General features: G+C 39.0%; 1 protein-coding gene across 3 annotated transcripts in view; it reads right to left on the minus strand.

Moving 5' to 3' along the window:
• Window positions 1-15773, minus strand: part of DENND1B (DENN domain containing 1B) — a 243551-nt gene that overhangs the window by 55707 nt on the left and 172071 nt on the right. For all 3 annotated transcript variants that reach the window (XR_013346830.1, XM_077823786.1, XM_077823787.1), the window contains one exon: window positions 7418-7543. Coding sequence is in view for 2 of the 3 variants with exons in the window: in XM_077823786.1 (XP_077679912.1) it covers window positions 7418-7543 (126 nt within the window). In the remaining variant the exon portion in view is untranslated. The remainder of the gene's footprint in view (window positions 1-7417; window positions 7544-15773) is intronic.

The raw sequence follows: 15773 nt of genomic DNA on the forward strand, positions 1-15773 counted from the left end.
CCAACTATACATACTAAATGATGGGGTCTAAATTAGCTGTTAACACTCAATAAAGCAATCTTGGAGTCATTGTGGACAGTTCTCTGAAAATATCCACTCCATGTGCAGCGGCAGTCAAAAAAGTTAACAGAATGTTAGGAACCATAAGGAAAGGGACAGATAATAAGACAGTGCCACTCTATAAATCCATGGAATGCCCACACTTTGAATACTGCGTGCAGTTCAGGTTACCCATCTCAAAAAAACTATGTTAGAGTTGGAAACGGTACAGTAAAAGGGCAACAAAAATGATCAGAGGTATGGAACAGCTTCCATACAAGGGGAGCTTTAAAAGACTGGGATTGCTCATCTTAGAGAGGATATGATAGAGGTTTATAAAATCATGAATGGTGTTGAGAAAATGAATAGGGAAGTGTTATTAACCCCTTCATATAAATACACGAACTAGGGGGCACTCAATTAAATTAATAGGCAGACAGTTTTAAACAAACAAAAGAAAGTACTTCTTCACACAACACACAGTCAACCTGTGAAACTTGTTGCCATGGGAGGCTGAAAGGCCAGCAGCATAACTGGGTTCAAAAAAGAATTAGATAAATTCATGGAGGATAGGTCCATCAATGGCTATTACCCAAAATGGTCAGGGATGCAAACCCATGCTCCTAGTGTCCCTAAACCTCCAAATACCAGAAGCTGGGACTGGTGACAGGGAATGGATTACTTGAAATTGCCCTGTTCTGTTCATTCAAAAACATCTGGCACTTGCTACTGCTGGAAGACAGGATATTTGGCTATATGGACCACTGTTCTCATGATAAACGTTCAAATATTATGAAACCTAATCTGAAAAGGAAGACTTGAGAATGGAAGGCGGGATTCTGGGTTACACCTGTACTGAATAACAAGTTGGGTTTGCATGTGCACAAGTGACTTAAAACTCACCTTCACAATCCCCCAATCCTAGCGATGTCTCTGGGCAGGGATGGTCTCCTGTGCTGAACTAGAGCAATACACCTCTACCCCGATATAACGTAGTCCTCGGGAGCCAAAAAAATCTTACCACGTTATATGTGAATCCGCGTTATATCGAACTTGCTTTGGCCTCAAGCATTTCCGTTATTAATAGTCACTTCCCGCCCCCTGACTGACCCCTCAGAACCCCAGACCCATCCAATCCCCCCCCGTTCCTTGTCCCGACTACCCTCTCCAGAGACCCCTGCCCCTAACTACCCCTCCCAAGACCCCAGCCTCTATTTAAGCCCCCCTGCTCCCTGTCCCCTGACCGCCTCCTCCAGAGACCCCCCAATCCCTAATCACCCCCATGACCCCACTCCCTACCCAACCACCCTGCTCCCTGTCCCCTGACTGCCCTGACCCCTATCCACACCCCTGCCCCCTGACAGGCCCCCCGGGACTCCCAAGCCCTAACCAACGCCCCTGTTCCCCGTCCCCTGACCGTCCCGCCCCCAGTACCTCCGAAACATCCAACCCCCTCACTCCCTGTCCCCTGACCACCCCCCAAGACCCTCTGCCCCTTATCCAATCCCTCAGCCCCAGTCCGGCACCCTTAACACGCCTCTCAGAGCGGCGTCTCTGAGCCAGACACGCTGACCCGCCGAAGTGTGCAGCCCCACCCCCCCAGAGCGCTGCTTTCCCATGTTATATCTGAATTCGTGTTATATCGGGTCGTGTTATATCAGGGTAGAGGTGTATATGGGTATTTCTAGCTTACAACAGTTGCAAACAGCCCAAAGGGTCAAAAATTAACAGCTGAGAATTGGCATGGCACAGGGATATCCCAGCCACCCCCTTTTCTTCTTATGATGGTTGTTTTCATGGCAGCAAAAAGGGGGAGTGGCCTAACTTCCCCTACATCAGCTCTACTCTAGTAGAGAATCACCCTTATAGTGGGGTAATTCCTGATGGGCCAGGTAAGTAAATTTTATGGCCAAATTCCTCTGGCATAAAGAATCTGACTCAAATCTTGCTTGTGCAGGAGTTGTGTACAAACTCATCCTTATTCAGTGAGCCAATTAAGAGGTTTAGTTTTGATTTCATTTCCCATTTTTATAGCCATTTACCAAATAATAGGGAAGAAATAAAGAGAAATTAAGAACAAAATCAATTTTATTATTTTCTCTTAGGGTCATAGAATCATAGAATATCAGGGGTGGAAGGGACCTCAGGAGGTCATCTAGTCCAATCCCCCGCTCAAAGCAGGACCAATCCCCAACTAAATCATCCCAGCCAGGGCTTTGTCAACCCTGACGTTAAAAATATTTAAGGAAGGAGATTCCACCACCTCCCTAGGTAAAGCATTCCAGTGTTTCACCACCCTCCTAGTGAAAAAGTTTTTCCTAATATCCAACCTAAACCTCCCCCACTGTAATTTGAGACCATTACTCCTTGTTCTGTCATCAGCTACCACTGAGAACAGTCTAGATCCATCCTCTTTGGAACCCCCCTTTCAGGTAGTTGAAAGCAGCTATCAGATCCCCCCTCATCCTCCACTTCATTGGAAATATTGGAAAGGCAATGGTAAATATGGGGAAGTTGTAGGTTTACAGATAGAAAGACACAGAGAGAGAGAGTCTGTCTGTCTTTTTACCATTACTGAAATTACCAATGTTTGGAGCAGTATCATCATGATTGTTTTATATTAGTTTGTTGTAGTACTGTATTAAGTGAGAGCAATGGATTATTATTGCTTTTACAAGGAATAACACCAAAGTAAACTTTTATGAGCAAGAGTGTATTTCTTACAATTATTCTTTTCAAATGATATGAACTATCACCTTTATAGATGTCCTGCCTTTAACAGGACGGTCCCAAGTTTTCATATGATGTGCTGGTGTCCCAGAACTTCTTTCAGTATTCCACTTTTCCATTTCATCAATCTATTTTTTTTAATAACCATAATATGTATGTTCAAGGCATACTGTTATGCTGAGGAAACTTTGTTCTCTGTTTACTAGAAATAAACAGTCCCATGAAATAAGCGTTTACTGTGAAGAACAGTGTTTGGAGTGAACGGGAAAGTTGAATGAGTGCAAACCCTAACAAAGCTGTTCTTTTACCCAAAGTGAATATTCCATGTTTCAAGCTAAACTCATTCAGTGCATTAGGATATTGGAAAAAAATCCACCAAACTGAAAAATATGCTTTTGAGTCAAAAGCAAACAGTAGTAACCCCAACATACAATTAAAAAAGTGTACTTTTGTATGGCTGTTTTGTGACCATAAAAATGGTGCCACAAAAGCACTCCAGGTTTTGATTCTGAAAATATGGTCAATTTATATCATTATAATTGTTTTAAAATTATAGAGTGAAGCTTCTCTTTTAAGTATATCCCTTTAAAATGCCAATGTGAAACATTATATGAACCCCAGTATGAAAGTAGATACTGTCTGTGACTCATATTTGAGTTTTCATACTGCACCCATCACTATGGTTTCTGGAATGAGAGAGAGTACGTTCTCTATACCCATTCAGTACAGGACATCTCTTCTGAGAATACTCCCAAATGGTGCCAATTAATTGTGATGAGGTTTTTTTGTGATATAGATCCACATCCACTAGCTTTTGAACGGAGATCAACTCATTTCATGTAGGTCTTTGATCAGTCATTAGACAACAACTCTCAGTCACTATTAACCTGGACAAAGTTCAAATTGGTAATCCAGAGATAAAACCTGCCACAGACCCAGACCAGGTACAGGAGTCTGGTAAAAGGCAAATATACTGGCCACTGGATGAATAGTTTTCTGTTCCCTGTGTAACCAGAGCAGGGGCTGCCCGAGAGCAATCAGGAACCTGCTAGAACCAATTAAGACAGGCAAGCTAATCAAGACACCTGGAGCCAATTAAGAACTTTCTAGAATCAATTATGGCAGGCAGGCTAATCAGGACATCTGGTTTAAAAAGGACCTCCCATCAGTTAGTAGGAGGGCATGTAAGGAGCTGGGAATGAGAGGATGTGCTGCTGGAGGACTGAGGAGTACAAGCGTTATCAGACACCAAGAGGAAGGTCCTGTGGTGAGGATAAAGAAGGTGTTGGGAGGACGCCACAGGGGATGTAGCCCAGGGAGTTGTAGCTGTCACGCAGCAATTACAGGAGGCACTCTAGACAGCTGCAATCCACAGGGCCCTGAGCTGGAACCCGGAGCAGTGGTTGGGCCTGGGTTCCCCCCAAACCTCCCAACTCCTGATCAGACACAGGAGGAGCTGACCTGGACTGTGGGTTCCACCAGAGGGGACGTCTCTGTTCCCCAACCTACATGGTGGATCAGCAGAGACTGTGGGAGTTGTTCTTCTCTTTTTCCCCATGAGGGCCAGTGATGAGGTTATCTGAGCGAATGGCAGATTTGAGCCACAAAAGTGCTTATAGCTTAGGCTGTTTAGGCCAAACTGATCGCTGCCGTAAATCTCTGAGGCAAGCAAATCCACCAATAAGCACAGGACCCACCAAGGTAGAGGAGGAACTTTGTCACAACTGTAACAACACACTAAGAATCCTGTAAATCAGAAACCTAAAGAAATAATATATGAATTTCATAAACAAATACTGTGTACTGCATTTTATACAGCAATTTAGAAGAGGTCAGATTTATCTCCAAAGAAAAATAGCTTCTGGGCATGGTGGGACCTATATTAGTTAAAACAATATGAACAGCAACTGACATCGAATATTAACACTTGGAAAAAATGTTAAGTTTTAGCAATATTAGGTATTTCTTAAGTTATATTTTTTCATTTTTAACTGGTATCTGCCAACTTAAGACAGACTGACAATGGCCAGCAGGCTGAGAAATTCCAAAATGGTGCCCCTAATTAGACCCTTTTCCATAGCGATTCCACAAATACATTTCTCTTATATATGACCACTGGATTAAAAAAAAAGGGGGGGGGGGGCAAAAGCAAATAATCTTGAAAGGAGGAGCTACACAGGTTATTATTAAAAAATGTTTGCCAACTTGTATTACAATTTCATATTATCAGTACAATGGAAAACATGGGTTTCTCAAATTGCAATGGAACAATTGATGAAAAATTGTAAACTGAAAATTGAAAAATTGTCACTTTTTAAAACCACCAAAGTAAAAAGGGACCTTGTGCAGCATCTTGAAGACAGTTATAGATGAACTCCAACAGACTTACTGAACCAAAAAGGACCTGTTCCTTGGTCATTTCCAGGACCAAACATCAGGTCAGAACGTAAGGAGAGCCTCCTCCACCTCAACAACACTGTCTTAATCTACATCTGATATATGTGAACGAGACACTGAAATTTAGTTGTTTGCTCACCAACAGTCAATGAAAACTGCAGAGAATCAACGCTAAAGAATCCCTTAAAGGCCACTCTTATACCAATGAGCAGATGGGCAAATAGCAAATTACTTTAACTCTAAAATTCTGTAGTTGCCAGAGGCCAGCCACTGAAAAAAAAGCGCATTCACACATTCCTTAAAATTGCTTTTCTCGATTGCTTATACCTGGTACACCATTTCAGTCTTATATGGGTTCAACTTAGTCAGTTGTCTTTCATCTAAAGAAAAATGCCTGCCAGTCAGAATGCAGTGTAGTTGTAGTTATGTCGGTCCCAGGACAGTAGAGAGACAAGGTGGTTGAGGTAATATCTTTTATTGGACCAATGTCCGGTTGGCGAGACAGACAAGCTTTCGAGCCACACAGAAAACCTGAAGAGCAGCTCTGTGTGGCTCGAAAGCTTGTCTGTCTCACCAACAGAATTTGGTCCAATAAAAGATATTCCCTCACTTGCCTTGTCTCTGCCAGTCAGAATGACAGTGAGGGGTCAATACGAAAAAGGTCAACAACAAACAAGACAGCCTGCAACAAGAAGGCACCCATCATTACTTCTGATATGTCACATCCCAGAATGAGTGTAATCAGAGGTCAACAAACAATTCTGCCTATTAGTATCAGGAACCACAGCCTACCCTCTTACATCTAGTGATCATCTGAATCGGAGGTTGACAGATTTCAAAGGACAGATCCCTCATGTCTATCATAAGATCACTAACAATTCTGTTAACTAGAGCTGAATCCAGGACATCAAGCAGGCAGAATTTAGACAGAAGTGTCAGAAATATCAGATCATGATAATACTGGAGTTACCAAACCAACATGATCTCACTATCCTTCCCCAAACGGAGAGACCAATCAGTAGTTTGCAAATAAGTCAGGGTTAGAGGAAAGTATTTTAAGTAGGCTGCTTCTCTGAACATCTACTTGTGAAAGCAGCTGTGAAAGTGCCATCTTTTGATAGGCATTAACCACATCTGTCAGCAATAGGCTCAGCATTATTCCACTAGCATTAACAAAACAGAAAAGACAAAGATCCATGCTAGCTCCAGTCTATGAAGCACCAATTGAGCCTCAGAAACACACACATTCTGAAATTTTGCTAAGACAGACTGGGCTTTCATCCCTTCCTGTTCTATTACTGATATCAAAGCAGGAACGTCACAGGTCATGAGCATGCTAGATTCACCAAACAGCCTGTCAGTGACCAGGGCATGGGCGGTTGTACCGAGTGGTTAGAGCAGGAGCGGGTAGTCAGGAATTGGAGCCCGGTGTCAAAGACCGAAGCAGAGGCCAGATGCCAGAGAAGAGAATCAGGAATTGAAGCCAAGAATCAGGAAGGAGCAGGTTATCTGGAGTTAGGAAAGGCGGGCACAAGGCTGGGGCCATTGGCAGGCACAGGCACTAACACAAGCCCCTGGCAAATATTTTGAGCAACTGCTGAAGGGCTTCTGCTGCAGAGCTTAAGAGCTAGTGTGCTTCCTCTTCTAACCAATCAGTCAGTGTAGCCAATCAGGCAGCCTACTATCAGCCAGCTGTGCTCCTTAATTTGCCAGGAGACTGGCTCTTCTGCAGGCCCTGCTTCCTGACACAGCCAGACCTAAAACAGTTCCACTAGATGATTCCAAGCCTTTGCTAGGAGGTAGTAAAAGATTCTTGGCTTCCACCAAGCTCACTTTTGGTGGATTCTAAGTAGAGAAAATGACCCACCTCCAAATTAGCCAGCCCCTTTCCCAACTTTGTCAGTTCCTGCAGTCCATCAATAATCCTAAGTGAGTCATACAAGTAGTTTCTTTATTAGAGCTCCATTTAGTTGTTTCAATGAATGAGACAAAGGGAAAGTAGTTTGCTGGCAGGCAAGTACCTACTGTAAGTAAAACACAGATCATTCAGATGCTCAAGGTTCAAAAGTCAAAGAAGCAACTTCTAGATTACTACCTTATTATCAAGTTTAAGATAACATTTAGGACATTTTATTTTTTGAAACCCTTAAGACTGTGATAAGACTTTAGTACTTTTCTTCCAGACAGCAAAATAATGAGTTTCTGTTCTTATGAATAAAGGAAAACAAATTAAAATAATAAAAAGCCTTACAGGTTTGTATCTTAGTGCATCTCTGTAGGATCCAAACAATGCTGCCTGTGTCCTAAGGAAGGCCCTAGCTACTCCATCACCTGTAGCTGTAGACTGCTTCTTCAGTTTATTTTTCAAGGCTGAGACCTGTATGACAGAGAGGAACAGTTAAATTAACACCTCAGAAATTGGTACAGCAAGGTATGAACCCAATCAGCAGGCAAACCACAGTGTCTACAGGTCAGCCAAAAATTCATCCTCCTCCTTGATAGCTTATCTTTTTAACTGCAAAGAGCACCTGCTGGTCTGTTAATTGAAACGAAAGCAGGGGATGATGGTAAAGTGCTAATGTAAATTGGTTTATGCTCTCTTTTTTTTTTCCCAAGGCCTCTTGACATAAATAAGCTTTAATTATTTTACAGTAAACTGCTTGTGAGCCACTTTTCTGCAGATTTTTTGCAATCATAACATGTGTCTGCTTGTCTGAGATGAAGCCAGTTGGGCATCTTTCATTTATGCTGTGGAGGGTTATTTTTTAAGGGCACTTCCAGCTCACTTACCTCTCAATTTTAGTTTTTTTGTTGCCAACTTATTAGCATGCATCATTTTTCATGCATCATGGGAGCTGTTGCCACTATTGTTTGCTAGTTGGGGAAAGCCTGTATAAATTCAATAGTGCAGTGTCTTTAGAATTGGCCTAAGGAATAAAACATCTGAATGGGGTGGAGGGGGTGAAAGGGATGGAGAAGGAAGGGGATAGCACCCTTTTATTAGTGATGAGGCACCTGCATTAAGAAAAACATTAATTCCAGCATCTGATTTCTGAAGATCTACCCTGTTTTATGTGGTAAACAAGTTCTGATTGTACAATTCTGGAAGGCATGAGTAACATTAGATTAAAAGGCCATTCTTTAGTTAAGGAAGCTTTGGAGCAAGATCATATATTTTGGAATTATTCTGATATTCCTAAAAACAAGAAAGATGTGTGAATGCAGTTAATAAGAGCAGTTCTCCCACCCTTGTTTTAAGATGCTGAATACCAGACAGTTGGAGAAAAAAATCAATTGCAATTATTATGAAGATGTATTTCCATATTAATTTTTATTGCAAAGTGCTTTGCAAAACAATACATAAGTTATCAGATTCTGTCCAAAGCATCATTTATTTTCAGTTGGGTTACTCTTTAACCAGAACATTTAGGCTACCCTTATAAGCACAAAGTATCACCAAAACAGGTTTCATTCTTTTATAAATGTATGCAAGAATGAATATCTTTTTGTTTCTTTATGCAAGCAGTCATGACTGTTCTTGTAGATGATGATTGTAATTGAAGTGTCAACCTAATTAACAACTAAACTTTGAATAATGCTAATGAGAACTGAACATGGCATCAGAGAAAAGACCAGCTCTACAGGTGATAAACCTTCACAGTAGTGACATTTTCCACTGTAAAGTCACAGTTACTGTGATCTGATCAAAGAGAGAGACCCCCATTGGGTCCAATTATAACTATAGTTTTGAAAAAAAAATTATTGAGTTCTGATGTTCATAATCTATGCAGAAAGGCCTTTACAGTATAGGTCTTCTCCCCATAGCTGTGATCTTTTCAATTTATATCCAAGCTCCATAGATCCAGATAAAAGTTTAGAGTCTGATTCAGTTAGCCCATGGAGAGCACACACCAATGCTCATTTAAGTATTTTTACTTACACCTCAAAAGAAAAAAAAAAAAGGAGAGAGTACAAGAAACAGTTACACAGTTCAAGGCTGCAAAAATAAATGCTTGTCATTTCACTTTCTTTGTTCTGTAGTTTGATTATTTTGAAAGTTATTAAAATTGAAGCTTATTTAATTCAAGGGTAAAAACATGCATAAGTTCTTTTAAACGGAGAGATGTGTCAGCAATTACAGTTATATTTCACTAATGTTGAAATAAGAGAGCAAGGGTCAGTGTATAGAAACCTGGTTTGTCAAAAATGAAAACCAGATTTCCACTTTTTTAAATCCAGTAGAACATTTCCTAAATGCAAGAGACAGAAGTTTACCCCCTTTCTTCCTTAAAAAGAAAAATTTGCATTCATGTAAATTATATATTATAAATAGGGCTGTGAAAAAAATTGTGAAAAAATGTTCATGTGATTCCAAGCCATCTTTGGACAGCAAAATTTTGCATATTGCAATTTAATTTTTTTTTGTATAATGTCATGTTTTGTATGTTTTCATATGAAAGCTGATCCTCATCAAATTGAAATTTCATTCTTTAAAACAGAGTATTTGGTCTAATTTTTTAAACAAATCTTAGGGGTTCATTTTTTGAGCAAAAGCAATAACAGAAAATAAACACAATAAAAATCTGGCAGGTTTTCACAAAATGGAAACGTATTACAAAAAGCTCAGACATTTTAAAATGTAATTGAAAATATTTCTCACCTCCCAAATAATGAATTAGGAGACTTTTGTTTTCAACATAATTATGTCAACTGAATTAATTGGTTTATGGTAAAAATGGTTATTGAGACAGGACCTTTTTAAAGAATGCATTCTATTACATACTGGTGAGAAAGGTGTAATTTACCTTACTGCTTGAAATCAATAGAACTATGCATGGTTTTAAGCTATTTATGTGCTAAAATGTTTTACTGGATAAGTGCCAGAATGCTGAGCACCTTTCGGGCTCAAGCTGCCATATACAAGAACCAGGAGTGTTTAGTGCTGGCAGTGAACTTGACGATCAGAGGAAATAAGACCTCAGGCTTACTCCCTATACATCAGCCTGCAAAGAAAGGTCAACAATGGAGGACCTTATGCTGCACCCATCTGAAATGGTGTTACAGCTCCCTTTCTGTCACATATCCCTCTCATCTCTCTGAGGCATTCTGGGTGGTGAGCCAGAATCCCTTTGTGGACTGCCACTTAGGCAACTCCTTCCTCATCCCAATGTAAGATCCAGCTATCCAAACTAGAGGACAACCCTTAATGTTCTAATGTAGCTTCTGATGGACTGATACTTATTTTTTGCCCAGAGTCCTAAAGAAGTATTGCTGCAAGAAAAAATTGAGCCACATGGAACAATTAGCACCTGACACAAGTGTCTACCTCACTGATGAAAAGGATAAACCACACTCTGTTGATGCACCACCAGCTTCACCACAAGGTTAACCAAGTAATAAATTTATCTTAAATATGATTATTACTTCTGCAGTACCACGGGTGTGCTCTACAGACATTTAAAAATAATAGACCACTCCCCTGAAGCGCTTACTATCTAAGGGCCCCATCTTGCAAACATAGTATAGTTACATGCATAAGCACTTGCATAATCAAGCTCCAAGTTTAAAGATCACTAATGATTAAATTAAGCAATGGAAATGTCAGAAGAAGGGAGGGCATGGATTATTAAAAAAATATGTTGCTTTGGCATGACATACATGGATCTTGATGTCTCTATTTATTTTTTCATATGGATGGATGGGAGAGCTAGAGATTACCAATATATGTTGATGATTCACCCACCCAACTATCTTTGTAAGCAAGGACAAAACACATAGTCAGCAATGACAGACTGAAGAGCACGGGAAGGTACATTTTCTGTTGAGAGGAGAGACAACGTTGCAGTGAGTACAGGAGAAAGAGTTGGATGGGAGATAAGGGAGCTTGTGGGAAGAGAAGATGTGTAAGGGTAGAGGTGAGGGAGGAGAAAGGATGTAAGGATTAAATAAAGCTTGGTGAGGGAGGGACCAGCCTATATGTTCAGTCAATCAGAGACATTAAAGATAAGCAATCAACATGGTCAAAGCCTTGTATGGTAAGAAGTAAGCTAGTAAGCTATACACATGGGAGAACTTCACCATCTCGTGGGTCTATCTGGTATAAATAAGAGCAGGGTGTGTCAGCATAAAGGCAAAGGTACTCCCCTATAAAACATGGTAAGAATTCTACTCACTCCAAGACAAACTGTGCTCTAGCCGTAAGAGTTGGGTTAACAGCTCCCATACAGACTGCTAATGAAGGCAAATCTATCTTCCAAAAGATTATTTTATAGTTCAAGGGAAGCTCCCACAAGTTCCCACCTTCCCCAAGAACACTGGGCTACAGGCAAGGGGTAGCTCCACCAGATCATAATGGACTTCCCACTCTTGGCAATTATGGTTTGCCAGTAGTTCAGGTCTTTCCCACAGACCATATGCAGTGGCAAGAGCTTCTTTAGCAGTGTCCCCACAAGAACTGTGTCATTGGTGTGGTATCGGCACAAGGTTCTCCAAAAAGAACCTAGCTAAAGAAAGCAGTGGTTAAAACAAAGGAGAAGCTTGAAAGTAAGCCAGACTGAACTAGGATAGATCAGTACTTGTGGAGTGATTCAAGTGTGAACAGAGGAGGGGAAAGGTGCTGTGAAGTGCTTCTGAAAGGATTAATTTCAATTACTTGGCTGTGGGGTGGAATCTTGGAGCATGTTAACAGGGAAAGATGGAAAAATAATTTGCGAGAGGTGGTAAGCCAAAGAGGGGAAATGTGAATCACCTGGGGTGACATGATAGTGGCAATATTAGTAACACAAATAGATAAAACAAAGATTAACAAATTTCAAATGTATATTTATACAATATCAGTAACAAAATCAAACATGTTATAGGGTTGAAAGTGAATTGTTATGTAGCTTGTATGGCAGTTGGTGCTCAGGAAGCCACAAAAGCTAAAATTGGAATCAAGCAATTCACAGGAGGCAGGAATAACAGTCAAGTTTGCTTCCAGGAGACACTAGTGATCCATTAGGACAGTCAGAGATGGGGTTCTTAAACTGCACTGAAAGCAAAATGTTTATCTTTATCTTGCCCTGACCATTCTTGGATCCTCTTGGGAAGGTCACTTCACTGACTGTTAAACACTAGCAAGCAAGGGTAAAGCAGAGATGTGGAAAAGTTGGAACTAATAGGATATTATCAAGAGACTGTCGGGGTTTCTGGTTGGTTGGCTGGTGCTTTTTACCACATGCTAGGACATTCTGAAACGTAAAATCTAGACATATTAAAGAGGTAAGCAAAGAATGTGTCACAACTTTGGAAATAATCACTGTATTCCCCTGAAGATTTTAAACTTTCAAAAATGCAACTGACTCAGGATAAAATATCATCAGTTTAAATACATGTGACTTGTACCCTGATTGCTTGATATATGTCAATGAACCCTGTAAAGGTGACTGAAGCCAAAATTCACCCTTCATAAGAAGAATAAATAAATATTTTATGATCAATATAAATAATCATTTATATTTAATATTCCAATGAAAACATTTTGGGGGGATTTTTAATTGAAACATTCCCTTGGGGTTCTTGCAACCCACATACTTTGGGCTACATAGTGCATGAGGGCAAAAAAGTAAAGATGACAAGAAACTGACTAGAAATAAAAGTGAAACAGATTAGTTTCTTTTTATTGCCCAAGTAGAAAGAAATATAAAAGTAAAAACAGAATGAATGATGCAAAATAAATTCATAAAATTTTCTCAGTTTTCATCATTTAAATTGTTAACATAGTTTAAAACGCTTATTTTTAATCTCACTGTGGACCCAGTCCTGCACCAAAATTTACAAAAGTTTTCACAAGTTTACTTTAGAGAATTTACAAACAAACTTTAAAAGAATACGGGATCCAATCTTTGTAGTCTGTAAAACTTCAATCCTGCAGGCCAAATTCATGCAAGTGGTCACTCTGAAATCAATGGGATTACTCACCCAGGCCTTGATCCTGCAAACACTTATACATGTGCATAGTCCCTACTCCATAATACCTAAGTAAACCAAGTGCTCAAATGTTTACAGAATCAAAGTTGGGTGAATAGTCCCATTGATTTCAGAAACCACCTCATGAATTTGGCCTGCAGGATTAGAGCTTCAGAGACTGCCGGACTGGATCCAGTATTCCTTTAAAGTTTGATTGTAAATTCTCTAAAATAAATTTGTCACAGGCCTCTTGACACAAATCACATGTTTGTTTGTCTACAAACCTAAGCACAAAGTTCTCAAATCTCCCAGGTGGATATTCAAGATATTATTCCAGTATGAGTGGGAATTGCTTATGTTTCAATCAGCATTCCTATTAAATCAGGCCACTGTAAGAATAAGACAAGTGACAAGCAGTGAGAAAGTGGATTGGCTAAAGAACAGAAGTGGAGGGCAGATTAAAACAAATTTACTTAAACAAAAGATAACCTCAGAATATGGAGATCATTATTTTAATGAAAAGAGTTTCTCTACCCACAGACTTTGGACATCTCAGCCCTTCATCATCTAACACTAAATATCCATTTATTTTTAACAATGACAGGTATCTGCTTAAATGTAGATATTTCCAAAACCAAATAGGGTTCAAAGAATGCTGTAATTTTTAACCTAATATTCTAAATTCTAAACGTATACCAAGGTTCACTGTGATGCCAAATGACTGTAAAAATCTCTGCACGTAAGCAACTGGCTCTCACAATATTGCCTACTTTGCTAGCCAGCCATTCTGAATTTCTAATGGATTAATAATTATTTTTATAATACATTTTTCTACTCACACTTCATAAGTAAAAAAATTTAAATATTCTGACTAATGCAATCAGTGTCACAGTTAGGAACTAATCACACTTTATTTTACAACAGAACTAACTGTTGTACTTTGAGGAACAACATTCACAAGAACTACTATTCAAAGCAAATACTCAGTTTTCTGAATAAATTAGCGTCTACTTATCAAATACGGAGTGGATTTACGGTGTTGAAACAGGTTTACTTTACGTATCTAAAATATAATTCTTGATGAAAAGGACACATATAGGTACTGTTCTGCATTGTAGTTTCTAAATGCTATACAGACCATCTCTCTTTCAGTTGCTCTATAGTTTTTTAGTACTTGACACCATTATTTAACAAAATGCAAAAAATATTAAAGAAATCATAATTTTCCACAAGTCATATAAATATTTCGCAAAGCATTGACACACAGCAAGAGAAGCAGAGGGCCCAATCCTGAGGTCAATGGAACTGCTCATGGTATTAAACACATGACATCAGTCTTGCAAGTCTTTATGAACATGCTTAGCTTTAAGTACATGAGTAGTCCCACTGACAAAGTTAAGCATATGTGTAAGTCACTGCTGGATTGGGCACAGCATTTATAATTTTGAGGTTCTTGGAGTCTCAACCACCACTGAAAACTTATAAGGCCTTACAAGAAGAAAAAATGGTGTTCTAAGGACTATTGTATTAGAAAATTTACTCTTACTGAAATAGCTGCTTATTTTTCTTTAAAGAAATGAGACAAATCTATAGTGAAATGATGAAATCTAAAAACAAGTGTTCTTGTTAGAAGACAGGAAGAAGGCTTTTTCCCCCCTTAAGGAAAACAAAGGATTCCTGAAAGTCTTGCATTGATTTATTTTTCCAATTTTAAATACCTTAGGAATAGCGGAACTGCTACTGGCATGGTAGTATTTCTAACAGTCAATAAATCTAGAATATTATGTGTGAATATTGGAATGAAGCCATTAAGAAGATTACAGCATGCAACGCAGCAGAGGGTCCACATGAAAAAAGGACTGGTAATTCAGGACAACTGTGACCGCTGACCTTTGAACAGTCAAGACCACTGGTCAATCTGACAAAATAATAGAGTTCACATGCACAGAAAGTTATTTAGCCTGTAAGTATAATTTAAATGCTTAAGTGAATGATTTTAAAAGGTCCTTTAAATCTCAGTTAATTATAATGAATTAGACATAATATCAAATAGTAATTTTTTCAGATTTCATATTATATTTTTTTAAAAAATCCATTCACAATACAAGAAATATTAACATTTTAATAGTCGTATTACTAGACTTTGCTAAACTGTTATATGCCTCGCCACTGAAAACATTATCTTCAGGCTTATTGATTAAGAAAGCTGTTATCCAATTTCCTTTTAGACACAAGAGACAGTTTTAGAACATCCTTTGAAAATGTTAAATTTATTATGGTGGCTTGTTAATTTGTCTGAAATCAGTTTTTGGAGGGGGATGGTAAACTTAAAGCTGCCTTTATACTTTCAGCAGTTTGTTCTGGTTTAACACTCTTAATTGCTATTCCTGATTATATATTTTTTCATCAAAAGGTTTATTACCCTTGTCTGTATATTTGTGGGTTTTATTTATATGTATTTATATGTTTTACATCTGCAAATATATGCTGTGATCTTTTCAATTTGATCTATCATTTTTGTTCTATATTGTTTATAATATACTTGAAATATCAAAATCCATATATTAGCAATTGTAATTTCTCTTACGAATGAAAGACAGTTTGCTCTCCCCGGTCATGTTATATGCCCAAATCTGTATACTGTCTGTACCCTTTGTTTA

Source organism: Eretmochelys imbricata, chromosome 8 (assembly GCF_965152235.1).
Source record: "Eretmochelys imbricata isolate rEreImb1 chromosome 8, rEreImb1.hap1, whole genome shotgun sequence".
NCBI classification, from domain to species: domain Eukaryota; kingdom Metazoa; phylum Chordata; order Testudines; family Cheloniidae; genus Eretmochelys; species Eretmochelys imbricata.